At 54.3% G+C, this 22990-nt stretch overlaps 1 protein-coding gene across 4 annotated transcripts; it reads right to left on the bottom strand.

Annotated features, from left to right (window-relative positions):
- Window positions 1–3529: 3529 nt before the first annotated feature.
- Window positions 3530–21752, bottom strand: MEF2B (myocyte enhancer factor 2B). Of its 4 annotated transcripts, none has more exons than XM_079116774.1 (9): window positions 21638–21752; window positions 7826–7908; window positions 6919–7122; window positions 5547–5681; window positions 4942–5089; window positions 4648–4781; window positions 4462–4555; window positions 4216–4327; window positions 3530–3945 (listed from the first exon to the last, which is right to left on the bottom strand). In XM_079116774.1, the coding sequence occupies exons 2-9, from the start codon at window positions 7877–7879 to the stop codon at window positions 3720–3722; spliced, it is 1107 nt and encodes a 368-aa protein (XP_078972900.1). In that variant the 5' UTR covers window positions 7880–7908; window positions 21638–21752; the 3' UTR covers window positions 3530–3719. The 4 variants fall into 4 exon arrangements, with proteins under 4 accessions (XP_078972900.1, XP_078972899.1, XP_078972898.1 ...); XM_079116773.1 differs by having other exon boundaries at window positions 21661–21705; XM_079116772.1 differs by lacking the exon at window positions 21638–21752 and adding an exon at window positions 15328–15719.
- Between the last annotated feature and the right edge of the window lie 1238 nt (window positions 21753–22990).

The raw sequence follows: 22990 nt of genomic DNA on the forward strand, positions 1-22990 counted from the left end.
CCACACAACCCCCCCCCCCCCCAACTCCTCCCTTCACAAGGGGACATCCACAGAGCCAGCAAGGGCAGAGCAGTAACCTAGGCCCAGAGATGTTTCTAGAACCTGGTTTTCTGCCCACTGTCCTCTCACGGTCTAGGACTCCTCAAGCTGTACACATATAATTACACACATATATAACGTGTGTCACTGCCCTCCCTGTGTCCCCAGGCAGAAACCTGAAAACATAGAGCAGGCCCCCAAAAGGATTTATTTATTCCTGCTTACAGTTTTGTCCATGTCAAACAGGTCACGTACCTCCGTGGTAACAAAGTTTGAGGGAGGCACATCTCACATAATGCGTGAAATAAATTTTACTTTTTACTTTGGGCAGGAGGTGGCTGAATTCAAAGCACGCCCTCTGACGCCACCTCCTGGCAGATGGGGAAAGTGCATCTTCCCGTGGTTAAGGACACAGAACCACAACTACCCAATCTGGGGCCCCCAGCTTTATAATAGACATTCTAATAGGGGTGAGATGAAATCTTAGGGTAGTTTTGATTTGCATTTCTCTTATTACTAGAAATGTTGAACACTTTCATATTGTAGGTTCGAGGACAGGGGCTGGTGGCCAACAAAAGTCAGACAAAAACGGCTGAAGCAAGCTTTATTGGAATTTGGCTCTCAGGCGAAATTCCCAGCCTTCCAGGATACAGGTCAGGGTGGAGAGCCGGAGAAAATTGCAGGTAGCCCGGGCTGCCCAGGGTCTTTATAGGCCGGAACAGGCAGGGGTCCTGCTGAGTGATAGGTGGAGGTAAGGGTCAGTGGGGTTTATCTGTCCGCATTTGATTGGTTCCTCTTTGGGGTGCTGCCTGCTGCTGTAGTTGCTCTGCTTACTCCCATGCAGCCGCTTAAATCCCCACCTAACACATATATCTGTTGGTTGCTCGTAGATCCTCTTCTGTGAAGTGTCTGCTCATTTCCTGAGCCCTTTATTGACTGGGTTATTTGTATTCTTGGTGTAAAGTTTTTGAGTTCTTTATAGATCCTGGAGATTAGTGCTCTATTTGAAGTGCGTGTGGCGAAGATTTTCTCCCACTGTAGGCTCTCTCTTCACATTGTTGATTGTTTCCTTTGCTGAGGAAGAGGAAATCGGCACATTTTGATAAGCCTCGTGTGGGATGCCTGACCTCCCAGCTACTTGGGAGACTGAGGCAGGAGGATCACAGCCTCCTGCCTGGGTAAACTGCAAAGAACCTGTCCCTAAATAGAGTAAAAAACAGGACTGAGGATCTAGCTGGGTGCTAGATCCCGAGTTCCACATGGAGAGAGGGAAGGAACCCACTTTGAGGTACGGTCTTGCTCTGTTGCCCAGGATGGTCTCCAACTCCTGGGCTTGAGCAACCCTCTTGCCTCAAACTCCCAAGTAGCTGGGCCTATAGGTGCGACCACCATGCCCAGCTAAGCCCACATCTTAACCTCACGCTGGGCTTAGCCAGGGGCCACTGACTCCAGGGACTGGTCCAGCTTCTTGCTCCACCGTGGGGTGAGATCCAGAGACTAGGAAGAAGCCTCCGCCACTGTACCTCAGTTTCCCCCAAGACGCCTGCTGCATTGCCCCCTCTTCTCGCCATTCCCAATCCTGTGTCAGGTTCTTTGAGGTGCTCTGACGATAACACTGTGGGGGCCATTGGGTGGGCAGTTCTTCACCTGATGTGAATGACCAGTGTCCTTGTTGGGGGGAGGGAGATCTCCCCAGAAGGGTAGGTAACCCAGGAGGACAGTTTGCACCCTGCCGTGACACGATGAAGTTGGTGGCGGGGCTGCTGGGGAACGGGGTGCCCTGTGCTCTGCCAGACCTCAGGAATCCACTGACCCGTGGGACAAGGACAGTCAGCCCTCCTCTGGGGGTGGGGAGACAGAAGGGCCAGGTGGGAGGGTTTAAGACCTGAATCTGAACTGGTGGAACACTACAGAGGCCTCAAGGCAGCCTCATCCCTCCCCGAGAGCCCCTCCATCCAGGTTACCCTTCCGGTTGCCCTTCACCCACACCCCCAAGTCCTGGGGCATCCCTCTCCAAACACACCCAGAGAATGCAGATGGACCCTGTTTCCACCTCCTATCACTCCTACTCCTGACCCTCCACAGTCTTCTTCTCCTGGAGCCCTGGGGGAGGGGGCTTTCACACATTTTGACTATGCCATGTCCCTTCCCTGGAATGAGCCTCAAAGCCCCTTGGTGGAGCTGCAGACAGCCAGGCCTGGGATGATCCCACAGGACAAGACCTAGCGGAGGTCCACCAGGTGGATGGCCTCTACACACATCCCCTTAAAGTACTGCCCCGCCTCACAAAATAAAGGTCTTGTCACATTATTTTGTCCTGTTCCCCCATCCCCCCAAATAAGCCAGGCTCAAAATCTTGGCTGGGGACTGAGGAAGTCCAGTGCCAACTTCCAGGGCACTCTGACGAATTTTGAGGCCTATGATGCAAATTCTTTCCCTCTGTATCCCCACGGAGGTCTCTGTGGACGAGTGATGGCATGCAAAGCCCTCGGATCCACTGGGTGCTGTTGAGAGGGTTGAGCCGCTGGCCTGTCCTGGGTGAGCTGGTCAATCAGCTCTGGATCTTGGCAGCGTGATAGGAAATGGGCAGATCCTGTCAGCAACCACGCCAACACTGTTTTTCATCTTGCTGTCCAAATCTGTGATCACCACTCCACAAACGCTTTCCTCCCTTGGGAGGGAAGGCTTCCTGGAGGAGGCGCCATGAAGCTGGGTCTTGAAGGGTGGGATGCATTGTAATTAGAGTTGGCGTTGGGGAGAGGGAAGTGATCCAGGAGGAAGGACTGGCAAGTCCCCAAGTTGGAACTGAAAGTACCATTTAAAAGTTGTGGTATTTGTTTGTTTTGTTTATTTGTTTGTACCAGGAATTGAACCCGGGGGTGCTTAACCACTGAGCCACATCCCCAGCACTTTTTTTTTTTTTTTTTTTTTTTTTTTTTTTAATTTTAGGGCCAGGAACTTGCTGAGTTCCTTAGGGCCTTGATAAGTTGCTGAAGCTGGGTTTGAACTCTCAATCCTCCTGCCTCAGCCTCCTGAGTGGCTGGGATTACAGGCGTGGGCCACCGCAAAGGGTGCATTTAAGTTAATGGGGCAGCAGGACACTCTCAGTGCACCCTTAGTCAGATATTCATGGTTCTCAATTGCTTCTTGCTGTAAGTTATTGCGACCCAGCCAGGGGCTTCCCTCTGAGCCCATAACCCAACATCCCCAGAAGCAGCCCTGGCCTGTGACTGGAGAAGCTGAGGGTAAATAGCCTTGCTTGGGATCTGAGCACCTGCTCCTGGGGGTGCTCCCTGCAGGACTCCTGTGTGCTCATGTCCCCAGCTCTCCTGGCTCTTCCCCAGGGGTACACCGTGGGCCCTTGACTCTTCCTATCCTGCAGGAGAGACCCCAACCCAAGATGAGGCAGGAATGGTACCACTGGGGACGGGGTGGGAAAACGCCCTGGGGAGGAGTAGGGTTCTGAGCAGCCACAGAACACTCTAGTCTACAGACACCACGTGTGTTTTATTGGTGGATCACAAACAGGAAGGGGGCAGGAGACCCTGGACGGTGGATCTGAATCCAGGCGTCCCCCTCCGGATCCCCACCATGGAGGCGGCCAGTGACAGCTGGATCTGATCTGCGAGGCCCGAGGGAGACTGCTGTCCACTGGCTGGGCCGTACCACCCTTGGGTCCGTTACCGGGGCCAGCTGTCGGCAGAGGGCAGCCGTCGCAGGGAGGGCCCGGGCCGCAGGGGCTCTACCAGGGGCCGAGCAAGGAGCAGGGGGTAGGGGAAGGTCTTGGGAAAGTCGCCCGGGCCCCCGGGGGCCGGCGAGAGGCGCTCAGACTTGATGCTGACGGCGGGGGTTGGAGGAGAGGCGCCGCGGGTGGGAGGGCCCTCCTCGCCCAGGCTGCGGCCCCCGCTGCAGGAAGGGAGAGAGAGACAAGCCTTGAGTTCCTCCATCGAGGAAGGAAGGGAAGCCAGGGGGTGGCACGGCGCGGGCCAAGGATCGGCAGGAGGACCCTGGGAAAGAAGGGGGCGGCCAGCCCTCTTGGGACCTCCAAAATAGCCGCCCACCGACCGTGAACTGGACGCAGTACACCGGACAGCCACCAGGGGTCGGCAGTGCCTAGAGGACCTGGACCGGCCCCACCAGGAAGCCCAACTCTGGAGGAGGAATCGGGGTACTTACCCGGGCTGTGCAGGCGCGGCTGGGGGCCCATCCCCTCTTGAGGACTGCCAAGGAGTCAGGGTGGGGGGCTGCAGCAAGCCAGGGGGCGGCGGGGGGTCTCCCAAGCTATATTCTGGTGGGCAGGAGGGGCAGCCTGAGACAGGAGACTTCTCCCTGAGCCCCTTACCCAAGCTGGGCTGACCCTACAGGCCAGTTTTCAGCAGGTAGGTATGTGGACATTTCCCAGAGGAGGAGAGTGGGGGGTACCTGGGGGTCCTGCAGGAAGGAAAGGGAAGCTGCTCAGAGGGGCTCCTGGGGCCGCAGTGGCGCTGGGGCTCTGCAGACTACCATAGAGGCTTCTCTGTGGAGAGAGAAGGTGAAGGGGACACTGAGGCCCACTCCCTGGCCACCCTGCCCACCCCCATCAACCCCTGCCTTCCTCCCCTCACTCACCGAGGTGCTCAGACCCCCTCGGGCCCCAGCCAGGCCACCAGGCAGGTCTGGCCTCCGCCCATCTGCTGCCAGGTACAGCGGGGGTGGTGTCTTGCTAGTGAGGTGGCTTGGTGAGAAGAGAGGGTGCGCCAGACCTGGGAAGGAGGAACCCCCAGAGGGCGGGAAGGTGGGTCATGCCATCAACTGAAGTCTGAGGCTTGGAGGTGACGCACACAGTCAGGCAAAGCCAGAGCCAAGATCCAGGCCCACAACCCCCCTCAGACTCCCCACTCCTGGTCCATGTCCCGTGCTCACCTGGGGGCCCAGCTTTGGGGGCTGCTGGTCGGAAGGGAGACGGGCGGCTCTGGGCAGGTAGGGCTTCCCCAAGCCCACTGGGATCACAGCCTGGTGGGGGCAGGGCCCCGTACACCATGTCCGGGCTGGGCATAGTGGGTGCTGCCGGCTGTGGGCAGAGAGGCAGATGGGTGGAAGGATGGTGTAGATGTGGGGTACCCAGACCACTCTATCTTCAGGAAGCCTTCCCAACTGACTCCCTCCACAAGCCCACCTGGTCCCCGCTGGCCTGTTCCCATAGGGGAGAAGCCCGTGTCTGGCTTATTTTCTCTTCAACTGCTAGGTCCAGAGCTGAGGCCTCTCACTCAGGCTTGAGTTGGCACAGAGAGGGTATTTGATGAATCAAAGAAATTAAGAAGGAACTGTTTGCCTATTGAACTCCTGCTCATCCTTCAAAGCCCCAGCTACAATGCTCATTCCTTGAGGAAGCTTCCCCTTCCCACCCAGGCAGAGACCTGGCTCCAAACTCCAGGTTCCCTGGCTCTAGGTCCCTCTCTGTATCTCAGTCTCGACCACTTGCGCCTCGGTGGGGAAGGGCCCATTCAGTGGGGCAGGTGGTCACTTACATAGAGCCGGGGCCGGGGCAAGGCTGGGTCACCTCCTTCACCTGCCAGCCTCCGCAGCTTTTCTCCTGGGCCTTCAGGCCCCTCTTCTGGCTCCAGCTCTGGCCCATCAAGTCCCACACCCCTCCGCTTCAATGTCTATGGGGACAGGAGACAACAGGATGGACCTTTGCCCCCTACCCCAGGAAGGAAAAACAGTTCTATGGAGAGAGGACAGACCTTCCCCAGTCAGCTCTGTGGGTGGGGCAGAAGGCAGTCATGGCCCACTCCAGCCCAACCCCATTGATTAAGACCCCGGTGAGTTACCATTTAGTGAGTTCCGGGGCTGTGTTTAAGGAAGGGTCCAGAGAGGTCAAGGACCCACCTAGGTCACACAGTAGGGCCAAGATCACCCAGGCTTGCTGGTGCTGCCCTAATTTAGTCCTGAACTCCACGTGGCCGCTTCCATTCTGCTCCCACATGCAGTGGGGTTTAACACATGTCAGGAGACTGAACTCCAGAGGGCCTTATGGGCTTAACTGAGCTGGTCTCCCTTGGGACCAGAGACCTACACACTCTGGGTCCTGCCTCTCCTTTGCCAGCTTCGCCCCCTCATGGAACACGCCCCCCCCCACCCCAGATGCAGGGCAGCCTGCTGCTCCCTCCAGTTCCTGGGCTCTAGCTACCTTTGCTGGGTGAATACCTTCACACTGACAGGGACAGTGATATTGCCTGCCCTGCCTGGCAGGTGTGGGGACTAAGCCACCTCCTGCAAAAGCTGCTCTGGTCTCTTTCTCCTGAGGACACAGCAGCTCAGATCAGAACTGCTGAGGGACTGGGGTGGTGGCTCAATGGTAAAGCACTCGCCTAGCATGCTGGGTGCTGGGTTCGATCCTCAGCACCACATAAAAATAAATAAAGCAAAGGTATTGTGTGCATCTACAACTAAGAGAAAGGTTTTTTAAAAGACTGCTGAGCCTACGTGAGGCAGGCTTACTCCTCAGTGTGCCTTTCCCTTTGTGTGCGGTGCTGGGGATGGAACCCAGGACCTCGAACATGCTAGGCAAGCGCTCTACCACTGAGCTACATCCCCAGCCCCCTTTTATCTTGCGGTAGGGTCTCATTAGGTTGCTAAGCCTGGCCTAAAACTCATGACCTCCCACCTCAGCCTCCAGGTAGCTGGGATTCCAGGTGTGCAGCACCACGCCCCGCGTGTTCTTTATTTCTACGGTCCAGGCAGCTACCACTTGAGGGTGCCCTCCATTACCCCAAAACCGGTTTTATGAGCGGCAAGGCCGGATTGCAACGCTTGTCTGTTGGGCGAGCCCGGAGTCCCTGGGCTCTGGGACAGCAGGGTGCGCTGGGCTTCTTGGGGCCAGGGAGTAGCCCCAGGTACCTCAAGGATGTCGGTGTTGGTGCGGCTCTCGTGGGGCTCGCTGTACTCTGTGTACTTGAGCAGCACGCGGTCCATGTCCGTGCTGGCGTACTGGAAGAGGCGGTTGGCGCTGTTGAAGATGATGAGGGCGATCTCGCAGTCACAGAGCACGCTCAGCTCGTAGGCCTTCTTCATCAGCCCAAACTTCCGCTTGGTGAAAGTCACCTGGACCCAGGACCCACAGGAGCAGGGGAGAGGGGCAAAGGATCAGGATGTGCAGCAGCGCGGGGGAAGGCAGGGACCTAACGGGTCGTTGATGATGCTTCGAGCGTCCATGCTTTTCCATGGGTTCCCCCCACTGGCCGCCCCAGCACTGGGATTGAAGCCTGGGGCTCTTTACTATGAGCCACATCCCCAGCCTTCCTATTTTATTCTGAGACAGAGTCTTGCTAAGTTTTCCTGGCTGGCCTTGACCTTGCAGTCCTCCCACCTTGGCCTCCCGTGTGGCTGGGTGTGCCGGTGTGCGCCGCGTGCTCCTCCTGGCTGTGCGGCTCGCTTTAACTTCTCACCCTGGCAAACTCCTGCTGGTGCTTCACAAGTCAACCCAGATATCCCCTCCTCTTTGGCAAGTTTTCCTTGGCCTCCCAAACACAGCCCCCAGTTTTTCTCTGGGCTGCCCTCTGAGTTGAGTGTGCCTGTGTCCAGCTCCATCCCCGGTATGACCTGGCTCCAGTCATTAGGGAGACTAAACAAAGAAATGGTCAGGAAACTGGGCAAATACTCCATCTCAGACTCCTGGGGTGCGTCACGGCTCCTGATGCCTCCTCCTCTCCCTGCAGGTCCCCCAAACGGCCAGGCCTTTGCCCAGACCATGCCCCCTTCCAGGAACGCCTTTCCCTCAACCACCGCTCCATGCCAGTAAGCTCACCTGCCGATTCCTCTGGTCCAGAATGCGTGAGATCTGAATTTTCTTCCTCCCCATGACCCCAGGCTGAGCAGAGTGAACTTGATCTGGGGGAAAAGGTGGGGAGGACAGAGTGGGTGGGTGGAAAATGGGGAGGGGAAACCCAGCCTCCGTCCTGTCCTCTGTCTGCCCCTGCCAGGTGCTAAGGGAAAGATGAGGAGGAAAATTAAGGCAGGCCCCAGCACCCCCGCCTGTGAGCAGCCCCGAATGTAGCAGATGCTCAATAAACACATTCACACCCACAAGGAGAAGATTGACCAAGGACAGAAAAGCAAGTACAGAGGCTCCTGCCCTGAGGTTTAAAACAACACCCTGAAGAGCTGACCTCCCGGGGCTCAGTCTGCCCATCTGTGCAGTGGTGTGCATTGCCCCGTGCTGCTGAGAGAGAATGTGAGTTAAGCCATGTGAGGCAGTCAGACCTGCCTGGCACGGAGCAGGTGCTGTATGAATAACAGCAATAGCCAAAACATCCTGCAGGCCTGGTTGGAGGAACATCCAATGCCAGCGCCAGCAGCACTTAGCAAACAACCGTAGAATCCATAATCCCGAGCTCCTGAAAGTGAGAAAGCAGAACTGCAGCGCCTTCATGCACACTGAGCTGACGCTCGGGGGGCCGGGCCACACACCGGACAGTCTCATCTTCAGTCTCACAACAGCATGCCCGCCTGCAAGAGCCAGGGCTGTATTTACAAGAAAACATATTTATTTATGTATTATTTGTTTGTTTGCTTTTGCAGTGCTGGGTATGAACTGAGGGCTTTGCCCATGCTAGGCAAGTACGTGACCACTGAGCTACACCACCAGCCCTTTGATTAGTTCTTCATAAAGGAAAATCAATATCTCTTTGTGTGTGTGTGTGTGTGTGTGTGTGTGTATGCATGCTGGGGAGTAAACCTAGCACCTCATGTATGAAAAGTATTTTAAGAATAGCTGGTGGCACATGGCGTGTAGCTGTAACCCCAGTGACTTGGGAGGCTGAGACAGAAGGATTGCAAGTTTGAGGCCAGCCTCAGCAACTTAGCCATGCCCTCAGCAACTTATTGAGACACTGTGTCAAAAAATTATAAAAGGGCTGGGGATATAGCTCAGTGTAAAAGAAGAAGAAGAAAAAGAATAACAGAGCCAGGTGCAGGGGAGTATGCCTCTCATTCAAGCTACTTGGGAGGCTGAGGAAGGAGGCTCACAAGTTTGAGGCCAGCCTTAGCACCTTGGCGACACCCTGTCTCAACAATAAAAATTGGAAAGGCCTGGGGATGTAACTCAGTGGTGAAGCACCCTTGCTTCTGGCTTGGAATCCTAAGACTGTGATCTTGGAACTTAGGAGAAACCTAGATCTCCTTCATGGAGATCTTGGCCAGACAGGGGCAGCTGCTGGGCTACAGGGACACAGCGTGATGGGCTCTGCCTGCCCCGGGCAACCCTCATGCAGGACTTGGTAGATCAAAGGAATCACGTTGCCACACATAATTAGTTACGCACCCTGCTGGACAACCACCCTAGGCCCCCAAGTTCCCAAAGGGACAGCCCCCTCTGTTAACTGTGTTGTGTCTCTCCCATGTCACAGGTGTCTGTGGCAGGAGGCTTCAGGCAAGTGGTCTCCTCAGGGTCATGCAGGCCTGCACACAGCTCAGCCAGCCTCAGACACTTGGTGGGGCCCTCGGGATAGGAGGCCTTTCCCCAGGTCTCAGTCTGCTGCTCTGTGAATGGGGCAGGTAACAGCCCCTGGGATGGGCCCACACTAGGCCTGGTGATGAGCTCTCAAATTCAGATCCTAACCAGGCACGGGGTGCACACCCGTAATTCCAGCAACTCAGGAGGCTGAGGCAGGAAGAAGGCAGCCTCGGCTACTTAGTGAGACCCTGTCTCAAAATTTAAAAGGATTAAAAGGGCTGGGGATGTAGCTCAGGGGTAGAGCACCCCTGGGTTCAATCTCTAGTATTCCCTCCACCCCCCTCCCCCAAATTCAGATCCTAGGCTGGGGATGTAGCTCAGTGGTAGTGTGCTTACTCCCTGGTGCCCCATCCCCCACAAAATCAGATTCTGGCCCAGTGCAGTGGTGTATACCTATAGTCCTGGGTAGTTTGGAGGCTGAAACAGGAGGATCACTTGAGCCCAGGAGTTCAGGGCCAGCCTGGGCAACACAGTGACACAGTGAGACCCCATAGAAAGAAAGAGAGAGTGAGTGAGAGAGGGAGAGAGAGAGAAAGAGAGAGAAGGAAGGAAGGAAAGAACAAACGAAGGGAAGGAGGTAAGGAGGGAGGGAGGGAGGGAGGGAGGGAGGAAGGAAAGAAAGAAAGAAAGAAAGAAAGAAAGAAAGAAAAGAGAGAGAAAAAAAGAAAAGGAAAAACAGAAAAATGACCAGAGTCTGGCCTGGGTATCCAGCCCCTAAGTGTAAGATGCCTCTGCTGGCATGTGTGGCCCACTGAGTGACCCGGGAACACAGCACCCTACGTCCCCGGAACCATTACCTCTATGTAGAGCTGGGGCTGGCAGCCAGGCCCCCCCCCAGCTCCAGTTTTACTGCTAAATTTAACCACCAGGGCTAATTTTAATCCCTGGCCGGAATCGGGCGCGTTCCCACGGCTGGGATGTGTTGCCCCAACCCTAGAAGGTCCCTGGAGGCTGAAGGGGGGCACTGGCCCAGAGGTTCCAGTGCCAAGATGACTCCGGAAATGCCCCCTACACCCAGGGTCCCCTGAGAGCAGGGCCCAGACTGGGCTCTGGACCTGAGTCACTTGGGCCTGAAAGACCTGACACCGGACCCTTCTCAGTTTGTCAAGACACAGACACCATGGCCAGGGTAAAGTTCAATGGCAGAGGAGCCCCAGAAGCCAGGAAACTGGGTTGTCTCTGGGAACAGAGACCCCAGAGCAGAGACAGGAAGTGAGTTCCAGGCAGAAGGAACAGCAGGTGCAGGGCCTAAAGAGGTATGAGAAACTGCAGAGGCTGGAGTGAGGCAGAGCGGCCTCCAGGGCTGGGCCGCTGCGGGCCTTCTGAGCCAAGTTCCGGTCTAGGAGCCATTGAGAATTACCGAGGGTTTTGTGCAAAGACAGGATAGGCTTGACTTCTTATTTATTTATTTGTTGGCACGGGGTACTTTATCACTGAGCTACATTCCCAGTCCTTTTTAACTTTTTTTTTTAAACTTTTGGCCGGGTACCAGGGATTGAACTCAGGGGCACTCAACCACTGAGCCTCATCCCCTGCCCTATTTTGTATTTTATTTAGGGACAGGGTCTCACTGAGTTGCTTAGTGCCTTGCTTTTGCTGAGGCTGGCTTTGAACTCTTGATCCTCCCGCCTCAGCCTCCAGAGTCATTGGGATTACAGGCATGCGCCACCACGCCTGGCAAATTTTTTTTTTTTTCTTTTAATTTTGAGACAGGATTTTGCTAAGTTACTGAGGCTGGCCTGGAACTTGAGTCCTCCTGATTTAGGCTCCCAAGTCACTGGGACTGCAGGCATGTATCAATGAGCCCAGATATTTCATTTCAGTTTTCCTTCTTTTAATTTTGTAGTTGTAGGTGGTCAGCATGCCTTTATTTTATTTATTTATTTTTATGCTGTGCTGAGGATCAAACCCAGTGCCTCACATGTGCTGAGCAAGTGCTCTGCCATTCAGCCCCAGCCCGAGCCCCTTCTTTTAGTTTTTGAAAAAAGGTCTCATTATATTGCTCAGCCCAGCTTCAAACTCTTGGGCTCAAGTGATCCTCCTGCCTCAGTCTGCTAAGTAGCCGGCACTGCAGGAACATGCCACCACCACATCCAGCTTGATTTATCATTTTAAAACTCAGCCCGTGGCTGTCATGGGGAGCAGAACTGCTGGGGACAGGGTTGGAGATGGCTGGAGGGGGAGGGGAGGCCAGGGGTGCACCTGTCTGGGGTGGGACTCCTTCAGTGCTTTGTACTTTAAGTCATTGTCCTCCAGGGTCCTTTGGGCCTTCTGCCTTCCCCAGAGCCAGGCCTGACAGGTACACTGGACTCATGCATGAGTTTAATTCTCTTGGCCCCCAATGACCTGGAACTCCCCCATCACCCAAGAGCCAACCCACTTTTGGACCCTGAGGAATCAACCCAAAACAGCTCTGATCATGTTGTCTCCATAACTCCACACTGTCCTCATGAGCCAGTTCCAGCATTCAGCCTGACCTTCAAAGCCCCTGCCCAAATCAGCTTCTGCCCTTCTCACTCTCCCTTCAATAAGTATCTCAGCCTAGAAGGCTCTTTTGTCCCTTCTTCACCTGGGCAACTCCTATTCACACTTCAAAACACAGCCCCAAAACCCACTTCTCCAGGAAGCCTTCCTTGCCATTCTGAACTTCCACAGTCCACATCCTTCCCCTCCAGTTCCGACCCCGTTGTGCTGGGGGTACACCTATCCAGCTTTGTCTCTCCCAGACTAGCCACCCCCCTGGATCAGCCCCAGAAGCGATCAAGAAGATTTGGTGAGATGGGAGCAGGTCAAGAGAAACATGAATGACTCCCCCGCACACAACCAGTTTCCCTCAACAACTTCCTCTTAGAGCCCCCAGCTGATACCCTGCCCAGAAATACATGCGCATGCAAATCCAGTCACTCAGCATGGCCTTGTCTAGGGCCCAGGTGTGAAGGGCCAGCCGAGGACGGAGGCGGAGGGCCTAGGGTGTGCATATATATTTGTACTCACATGCAAATCCCCTCCTGAGTTCCAGACAGACCCTGGTGGCCCATTCTCCAGATGTTGGCGTGATCGGAACTTCTGGGGGGAGGTGGTGGCACATGCTGAGTGTGCTGGGCACGAGGGGGAAGCTGAGGTTGAGGAGGCCTCTTCTGCACATGCACACCCTCCCCCTCTCTTCTAGCCGGAAAGCAGAGAGCCCAGGGCTTCTGCCTGGCACAGAGGTAGGGAGTGGGGCCACTGACCTGGGGATCGAGTAGGGAAGAAAGGACTAGGTGCCAGGGCATCTCAGGGGAGGAAGCAGGCAGCTACGCCTGAGGCAGAGGCTGGACAGGGGCCTGGGCAGATGAGCAGGGGCTGGGCATTGAAGCCAATCGCTCAGCCCCTCCTCACCCCTTTCTTTGTACCCTCATACTCAGCATTGAGTATCCTCTGTGCTAACCCCGAGCTAGGCTGACCTTAAAAGAAGTAGAAAGATTAAGTAGAACAACTGTAGAAGGTACAAAAACTGACTTGAGACCTCTCCTTAAAAACAGCATCAGCCATGTGTAAGGCCCTGGTTCAACCCCCAGAACTGCCAAAAGAACAAAGAAAAAAGCCTCAGCCAGGTCTGGTGGCACACACCTGTAGTCTCAGCTATCCCCAAGGCTGAAGGATGGATTGAGTCCAGGAGTTTGAGGACAACCTGGACAACATAGAGAAACTTCACCTTAAAAAAGGAAAAAAAAAAAATTTAAAAAGGCACCAGGCCCAGATGGTTTCATGACTGTTTTTATTGAACTCCAATGCACAGGAGAGTCCAATGTTATTTGAATTAATTTAGACTTTTGAAATAGATGGGAGTTGCTCAAGTCATTTTATGAAACTATGAAACTCCTTTATGTTAAAACCAGAGTAAATCTAGCTGGGCGAGGTAGTATGTACCTGTAATCCCAGCAGCTTGGGAGACTGAGGCAGGAGGATCACAAGTTCAAAGCCAGCCTCAGCAACTTAGCGAGGTCCTAAGCAACTCAGTGATACCCTGTCTCTAAATAAAACATAAAATAGGGTTGGGGATGTGGCTCAATGGTTGAGTGCCCCTGAGTTCAATCCCCAGTACCCCCAACCCCTGAAAAAAAAAAAAAAAAAACTGAGTAAATCTAAAAAGGAAAACACTGACCATGATAGGGGTTACAATTGCCAGGGACAGCAGATGATCCCATTTGAACTGAGACATGAAGCATCAGAAAGAGACAACCAAGAAAGGGATAAATCAGTCATGGACCTGGGGGGAAAAGGGTCCGGGCAGGACAAACTGCAAGGGCAAAGACCTGGGGGTGATAAGGAGTGAGTCAAAGAAGGCTGTGTGCGAGAGGGGAGGAAGGAGGGGGTGGGAATGATAAGGTTTGCAGTGGTCACAACACATAGGGTCCCACGGGCCACAGTGAGGAGAGTGGGCTTCACTCAGGACAAGGGGAGCCAGAGTTTGGGGGAAGGGGAGTTCTGTGTTTTTCTTTCCCTTTTAGTTGTGGTCGAAACCAGGACCCCACACGTGCTAAACACATGCCCTACCACAGAGCTATACCTCAACCCTTTCTAGAGTTTAAAAAAGTTCCTCTGAGGAAGAAAAGAAGTTCCTCTGGCTCTCATGTCTTGGGAGTGGAAAGAGGTAAAACTACTTGGAAACCTATCAGGTATGTATTTAATCTGAACAGAGGCCTCCACTATGACCCTCTCCTCAATATTCACCCAAGAGAAATGGGCCCATATTGTACCAGAGAACAAGAATCATCAAATTTATGCATCACAGCCCCATACTGGAAACGACCCAAATGTCCTCAACAGGAGAATCAATAAATATTTTCTGGTAGAATTCTGGTAGAATGTTTTCTAGGATGAATTGTGACCCAGCACAGAAACAGTATGCACTCTAGCTTCATGAGACTATGTGGTGAATCTGAACCAACTTTACTGACAATACAGGGTTGTGCAGTGGAATCCCATTTACACAAAGTTCCAAAACAGTCAAAATTCGTCTCTAGCGATGAATAGTAGCACAGTGGCTACCCAGGGCAGTGGCCCAAGGTGGAAATCCCGGGGGCTGGGAATGTGCTGCTTTCTGATCTGGGGTCTTAGTGCACAGATGTGTCCAGTGTGTACAAACATATTGAGCACTACTTAAGTGATGTGTACATTTTTCTTAGTGTGATTTATCTTAACCAAAATATTTTTTTTTGGCAGGGGGAATGTAGTTCGATTGTACAGCACCTGCCTATCATGCTCGAGGTCCTGGGTTCCATGTAACACACACACACACATACACACACACACACACTCACATATTTAAAGTCCACTGCTCCTGCTCATGGCTGCCATGGGGACCACAGTCTGTCCAGGCAGGAGTGAGGTGATAGGGACAGGCTGGGCAGAGGTCCTGGTGGGAGACATGCAGCCCGGATAGGAGTAGGGTCCATAGGTGGGCAACAATGGATGGAAGGTTTGTTGACCAAAGGAAGAGTTGGAAGCACAGGCCTGAAGGAGAGAAGCTTCAGGGGTCCAGGCTTGAGCACTGTTGTGAGGTGGGGATCTAGGAGGATGAAGGAAGATCTCATGAGCACCTGGAACATCATAAATCCTCTGTGGTAGTATCTGCGATTATGAAGTCAATCAACAAACACCCTGAGATTCTTCAGGCCATAGACTGTCACCTTCCTAGTCTGACCAGGTATCTTCCCCAAGTGATGGAGACTGGAGGGTGCTGGAAGGAATCCCACCCTGCCACTGACCCTTCACCTTCGGCCTCTTCTCGAGGCAGGGCTCAGTGTTCTCACCTGTGAAGGAGGGTACAGATCCTTCTCCCATCAGCTGGGGAGGAGGTGGGGAGGAGGGGCGGGTCTCTTGACCTTGTCTCCTTCCTTCCCAGAAGCCAGTTTTGGAAACTTGGGACGCTGAGTCAGCGTGCTGTCTCGCAAGGCCACGGTGACACCCTTGGCTGCATCAATCCCCCACTTCCTCCCCCATAAAATGGGTCACAGGATCCTGACCTCAGTGGCTTTGCAGCGAGGGTTTGAGAGCACAGATCAGGCGCGCGTCCAGTTCCCCTTCTCGGCCCCCAGTGGGGATTTAATGGGGGGACGAAAGGCAGAGTCACTCTGCCAGACCCTTGAGCCCGCGAGGAGACCGCAGCTCGGCGGGGACCCAGGCCGGGAAAGGAGAAGTGAGAGGCAGGTGGGTGGCGGGGGGAGGCGCGGGCCCGCGGGACGCGGCGGAGCGGGGAGGGGGCGCTGCTCCCGCCGCCGCAGCGAATCAGGCCGGCGGCCCCGCCTCACGCAACCCCAGCAGCGGTTTCATCACCTGCTCCCCAAGTACCTCATTACGGGCGACAGGAAGAGCCCCTTGGAAAGCCAGGACCCCCCCTCCCCTCTCTTGGGGGCCAGAGCAGCTCCGACCCCAGCTGCCGGCGGCGACCCTCCCTCCCCAGCCAGAGCCCTGGACCCGCCTCCTCCCCTGGGAACCCAGGGGGATGCTGCCCGGCGGCGTGGGGGAGCACCGTGGGTGACCCGGGGGCCTGGACCAGCCCACAGCGGTCAGCATAGCTCCGCAGGTGCCCTTGGGGAGACCAGCGCTTCCCCAGCAGCCTCAGTTTCCTCCCCCAGAAAATGGGGAGAGTCTGGGCTACCTTGCGGTCACTGGGCGTGACTCCTTCCAGGAGGCTTTGGGGTGACTCTTCCTCAGCCCCTCTAGGGTCCAGAGCAGAGTGAGGACCTCAAGCAGTCCTGGGCGGTGGGGTGGGGGAGCAGGGAGAAAGCTCATTCCTCCGTCTGGACAGAATGGGGGGAGATTCCTTGACAAAAGGAGACCCCCAAACACACGCAGAGCCCCTCAGAATTTACAGATGCCGAAACAACGGATCCCCCAAACACTGTTATCCCCAAACACATGCGGACTTCTGCCTACAGAAGTCAAGCCAGGTGTGGTTTCTTTCATCTTTAATCCCAGCCACTCAAGAGGGACTTGGGAGGCTGAGGCAGGAGTATCCCAAATCTGATTTGTAAGTGGCCAGCCTGGGAAACTTAGCAAGACTCTATCTCAAAATAAAAATTAAAAAGGACTGGGGAGGGCTGGGGTTGCGACTCAGTGGTAGAACCCTCATTTAGCATGCGTGAGACCCTGGGTTCAATCTTCGGCACCACATAAAAATAAAATAAAGGTATTGTGTCCACCTATAACTAAAACAAAATATGTTTATTTTGGGGAGTGGGGAGTGCTGGGGATATAGCTCAGTGGTAGAATGCCCCTGGGTTAAATCCCCATTACAAAAAAAAAAAAAATCCTCAAAACACATACAGCTCACACTACCGCACAGACCCACCACCAATCGACGCAGTTTTCCAAACACAAATCCCCAAAAAATACTCAGATCTCTTTGCACGTGCAGACCCCAGACATACATAGAACCCTCCAATAAATCAACCCCCCAAATACAACAGACCCCCAGACATGCAGCGCTCCCCAAATGCAGGCAGACCCCTGACTCACACAGATCCCCCAACAACATGCAGACCCACAGACACATTCAGACTCTCCCAAACACAGACCCCTAAAATCCATGCTGGTCTCCCAGGACCCAGACACAGGTGGGCCTCCCCATCCCTGCTCATTGCCTCTGGCTCTCTTCTTCAGGCAGAGGGCTGAGGTCTGAGGGTAGGGATTCTCAATCCCAGAATCCCAGAACGTTCAAGCTGGAGAAGGCCGCACGGGGTCCTGGAGCCCATATGTATTCATAGGGAAACTGACACCCCAGTCCCCTGCCCTGGCCTGCTCCTGTTGGAGGGGCAAGAACCTGCAGTAAGCAGGACTTAGACTCTGCCCCAGGAGCCCAGTGTGGCCATGTGGGGAGGGCTCAGAGCTGGGGCTACGGGGCCAGCCAGTCCAGGTTTCAAACTTTTTTTTCCTTTTGTATATAGGACTTATTTATTAATCTGCAGTGCCAGGGATGGGACCCAGGGTCGTGTACAGGCTAGGGAAGCACTCCACCACTGAGCTGTGACTCTAGGCCTGTGCTGGGGACTGAGCCCAGGGTCTCTTGCATGCAGAGCCACAACCCTAGCCCAGGGTTCCAGTCCTGACTCCACCACATGCTCATTTTTGGAACCTTAGTTTCCCCATGTGTACAAGGCCCCAGCAAACTTCCCAAGCACCCATCTGCCTCTCCCCCAACCCCAGCTGACCTTCTGCTCCTTTTTGGGCACCTGACACACCAGCCCCAAACAGACCTGCCACATTCCCATCACTTTCCCTTTGCCCAGGCTGTGCCTTCCCTCTGAATATTGTACTCAGGTCTCCCCAGGTCTGAGGCACTACTGCAGAAATCCCTCCTCCTAAAAGCACCACAGGTGGGATTCAACTCAACCTGCAGTGCTTCACCCTACAGGACGTATCCCCCCCCCCCTGTGGTGCTGGGGATGGAATCCAGGGCCTTTGCACATGCTAGGCAAGTAAGTGCTCTACCACTGAACCACATCCCCAGCCCCCTTTTTATTTTATTTTGAGACAGAGTCTGGCTAAATTGCCAGACTGGTGTCATACTTGTAATCCTCCTGTCTCATCCTTCCAGGTAGCTGGGATTATACACCTGATGGTTTTTTGTGTTTCTTGCTGCTTTCTTTGACCAGCATCTGGTCACACAGGCATGTCCTGCTCTGTGAGGGTGAATGGAGCCTCCCCAACCCCTGGTGCACTGTAGGTCCCCCATCACCCTTCTTGGAATGAATGAGCAACAGCTGTTTAACAAACAGAAAAAGCATTGGTAACTTGTTCAGGTTTGTTTGTTTGTTTTGTGGTGCTGGGGATGGAACCCAGGGCCTTGCCCTAGTTAGGCAAGAGCTCTACCACTGAGCTGCATCCCCAGTCCTCAGTTTTCTTTTTCTTTTTGGTACCAGGGCTTGATCTCAGAGGTGCTTAATTACTGAGCCACATCCCCAGCCCTTTTTATACTTTATTTAGAGACAGGGTCTTGCTGAGTTGCTTAGGGCCTCATAAGTTGCTGAGGCTGGCTTTGAACTTGTGGTCCTCCTGCCTCAGCCTCCCAAGCTGCTTGGTTTGCTTTTCATGGCCCACAAAACAAATTAAAATCCCATATGGTCTGTGGGCCACCAGTTTGAGATCCCTGCTCTGAAAAGTTTTCACGGTACAACAGCCAATTAGAGTGCTGGTACTTCTCTCAGGCCAAGTAACTGACCCTCTAGAGATCCCACTACTCAACCTGGGTGGAAACCACATCCAGAGGTTACCCACTGCAAACCTGGCTGGCCACAGACATGCTCACCTGCCAAGAAGGCCTGTTCCTTCATTAATATCACTGAAAACTGAGGATCCTCCCACCCCATCCTACCTTCCTGAGGAGCCAGGAGAGACCCCACATTCAGCCTAACCCTGCTGTCCCACAATGGGGCCACCAAAGGCTCCCAGCAATGTCCCCTGAGCCTCAGTGGCAGCTGCAGGGACAACCCAAGATTTCCCTCTCTTTGTTCCAGAGAAAGATCTCCCTGTGGGGCCCCAGAATTTCATCCCCAGAGGTCCAGGCCTCCCTGCTTGGGAAATTAGCACATCTGTCAGTGCTGGGCTGGGCGGAAGGGATTCTGCCCACAGCCTAGCAGCCCCAAGATGCAGCCAGCTGGACCCCTGGGATGTGACTTTGGGGCATCCCCAGTCCCTACTGTCTACCCCCAGAAATGTCAGGGACCCAGGAACAGGGTGTAGACAGACTGTCCCCATCAGCCAGTATGGTGGGGGAGGCAATGATAGATAGGTAACCGTGTGTGGGAGAGGGCGCATGAAATTCAAAAGGCAGGGGCTGTGACGGTGTCAGGAAAGGGAGCTGCTTTGGACAGAGGATCCAGGAGGGCCTTTCTGAGGAGGAGTGGTATTAAGGATGAGAGGACACCAGCCATGTAGGGATGTCGGGACAACCTGCCTGGTGGATGGAATAGCACATCAAAGGTCCTAAGGTGGGAATGCTGGGCAGGTTCCAGGAGCGGGGGAGGCTGGGACAGTTGGAGACAGAGGCTGAGGGGGAATGTGGGGGCAGGGTGATGGAAAGCACTGCAGAGCAATAGGGAGTTATGGAAGGTGTGTGAGCAGGTGAGGGCTGTGGTCTGCTTCAAGATTTTCAGAAGACCTCATGACTCATGAGGAGAAGCCAGGACAGCATCCAGCAGATGGTGGGGCCTAGACCAGGCAGGCTGCAGACCACGGAAGTAGATGAGGTGGGCCTGTGTCGGTAGCAGAGGGGACTCCTGATTTCACCCCACTGCAATCGCTCCCTTCCCAGGCCTCTACTGTGACTTTGGGTAATCCGAGACCAGGAGGGGAACAGCCCCTAGCAAAGGGTGGGGTGAGGATAGGCCTGGATGGGGCTCTTAGGCACCTCTGCTTGGTCACAGTTCAGATGGCACTTCCTATGACAGAGTGCCTTCTATATGTGCAGGCCCACACTGTACCCACCTGACCCACAAATGGCCCAATGAAGTGAAGCCAATGATCCTTCTTTATACCAGAGAAGGTGAGCTTTTTTCCAGGACTACATGGCAAGACCCCCAGGCTCCTGATCAAGGCTGAACCTAAGAGTCAAACTGCCACACCCCAAACTCACTGCCCCTGCCCAGTCTTGGAAGCAGAACTGAGTGTTCAATCCAGAACCACCGTGGCGGGGCTAGACACTCATTCTTGCAACTCAGGGATGTCAGGACATTTTTTGCACAAGTCCTAGAGACAGAGACCCAGGGAAGTCCTTTGGGGAGCAGAGAAATGGGACCCCTAAAGGGGTCTATCTATCTCCAGGTACATGCATGCTCCAAATCTTCCAGAAGGCTGACCCCCCCCCCCAACTTGTCTATACTCATATTTCCTCCAATGATTTTAATTCACTTTCTTCTCTTAATTTTCATTTTCTAGATATCCACTGGTTGGCAATGATTTAAGCAAATAAACCACTAGATGAAGATGGGAAGCCATTTTCAGTGTCCCTCACCCTTGGTTTTGTCCTTTCATAGGGCTGAGAAGTAGGCTGAGCCCCATCGTTTCTCCAAGACGCCTGGGTGTATCTACCTGCTTCAGCCCCCGACCCCAAAAAACCCAGCTTCCAGCTTTTGAGGGTAAGAACTCCAAAGCCCTAAGGGTCCCAAAATTCTGTTCTCTGGAGGCCAAATTTGGCTCCACACTTCATAAGCAGCAGGTGACAGGCCTGGGTCAGGAAAACAAGGCTGGCCTTTCAGGAAGCCCTTCTAACCTCTGGAATCAAACCTCAAACACTGGTCCTTCAAAGTTTAGATATTTTTTGAACCCAATTCCTTCACTCCAAGAGTCTTGTCCCCAGATGCCAAGGGTCCAAAGGTCCTGACTGTCCTCAGTGAAGATCCTCTGCCAGGCCAGGCATGAGAACTCAGTTATGTCTGACTTCTCCAGTCTGGCAGGGTCTGAGGTGTCCAGGAACCTGGGTTGCCAACATCTGCAGCCCTGAACTGTGAGACAGACAGCAAGGGGAGACCATGACTGTGAAGTAATGCTCCACCAGCTTGTCATGTGCTGACAACCTCAGAAGGCTGTGACTCTTTTTCCTGTACCAATGTCTTCAGGCACAGGGAAGAGGATGGCCCCCAGGCAGCTGTGGTCCCTCATTCTGGGGCTCTGTACCCATGTTCTCACTGTGACACGGAGAGCACATCTGTATGGGGTTGTGCATAGGGATCTTGCTGATGCACACTCCGAGGGGCACAGCGCATCTCAGATACGGACTCAGACACATAACAGGGACTCAGGCCATCACAGTTTGCGCACAACTCAACTCAAATCTCCCCAACTCACATCAAAACCTGACACGCGCCCACTGGACACACAAACTCTCAGAAACACAATCCTTCGGGCACACAACTCTCAGACACACAACTCAGAAACAACCTTCATGCTCGAACCACAACCTCTGGGATTCATAACCCCTCTGACGCACACTCCTTGGACACACACACAAAACTTTCGGAAGCACCACAGCACACCCGACCTCCAAACCCAGCGCAGAGTGCAGAAGCCATTCAAAGGACAGCACGCGAGTCTCGATCCCACCATACCCGACGCGAAACGCACCTGCTGGGCCCCAGGAAACGCACCTGCTGGGCCCCAGGAATCGCTCACAGACCCGCGGCTGCCACACAGAGATCCCGGCGCTGGCGGCCACAGGTGCCTTCCCAGTGGGCGGCCCCGCCCCGCCCCTGGGAGCTGATTGGGTGGGGAGGGTTCATTTGCATAGAGGGCGTCACCGTGGTGCTGCGGTGGGCGGGTATTTGGGCGTGGCCCCGCCCCGAGAGTTCTGAGTCCGGAGACTCGGAAGACGCCAAGTTCACAGGCAAATTAAAAAGGGAAAAGGAGGGCGAGAGGTAGCCCAGTGGTTAGAGCGTTGCTTAGCCTGCTGTGGCCCTGGGTTCCACCCCCAGCAACACACACACACACTCTGAAGTAAGGACCACAGGGGGCTAGGCAGGCCGGCCAAGCCTCCCTGGCCCCTGCTGGGTGTCTCTGACCTTACTGAAGACCCCTGATCTTAACCTAACTTTAATCTGGAGCCTTTCCCTAACTCACACAACAACTAATTCCAGCCCTGGACTTGTTCCATCGGGGATGAACTATAACTTGGATCCTGGATCCTGTTGGCCCCAGGGACCCCGCTGACTCTCTCGTACAGATGGGGGAATGGCATTAAATGGCTTTGGAGTCACCTGTGTTGCCTAGCCCAGTTGTGCCTCATGTGGCCAGACATGTGACCCTGGGTACCTCCACAGTACGGGTGACAGATCGTCTGCTGCTGATCCCATGATCCCACCATCCCACCTCTCCTTCCTCTCCACAGTCCCAAGAATCTCCTCTTCTTCCACCATCCATGTTCATGCCCTTCCCACTCCCCTCTGCCTGCTGTTTCCATTTCAAAGGTCAGCTCTGGTGGGTCTTGTAAGACTGGACCCTAACCCAGATCTCCCAATTCTTCCCCTGGGGCCCCAGGACCACAGGGCCAGCCCTAGAGGATGGAGGCGGGTTGGCGAGTGAATTGAAGTCACAAAGAATTACAGGGGCCAGGGTCAAGGATGAAGAGAGCTCTAGACTGGAGAATTCTGGGGAAGTCCCCGAACTGCAGAAGGCAGAGTCTCTACAGACTTCCCCATCCCTGTGGGGTCAACTCTTCCAATGGGAAGAGTTGGGACACTGGGACAGAGCAGAATTAGGGACAAGGGTTGTGCCAAAGGGATCAAAGATGGTTTTCCAGAAGATGGGGCATTTATACTGGGCTTTCAAGTAGGAGTAGGAGTTTGCCACTGGGCAAAGGGGTTTTCAAGAGAAAACAGCGCTTGCAAAGATGCAGAGGAAAAGCACAGAGCATTCTTTGACAGGGTGAAGGGTCAGGGGGAGGAGCTGAGGGAGATGAAGCAGTAGGAACAGATCGGGGTG

The sequence above is a fragment of the Sciurus vulgaris genome (assembly GCF_902686455.1).
Source record: "Sciurus vulgaris genome assembly, chromosome: 16".
NCBI lineage: Eukaryota > Metazoa > Chordata > Mammalia > Rodentia > Sciuridae > Sciurus > Sciurus vulgaris.

Excerpts from the sequence above, each read along its gene's own strand:
- MEF2B (XM_079116771.1), bottom strand. The coding sequence starts at position 12,677 with ATGTGCAGAAGAGGCCTCCTCAACCTCAGCTTCCCCCTCGTGCCCAGC. Across the intron at positions 7,123-7,825 it reads TGGACCAGAGGAATCGGCAG|GTGACTTTCACCAAGCGGAA; the intron begins GTGAGCTTACTG and ends TCCTGGGTCCAG. Across the intron at positions 4,328-4,461 it reads CCTTCCTGCAGGACCCCCAG|AATATAGCTTGGGAGACCCC; the intron begins GTACCCCCCACT and ends CCTGCCCACCAG.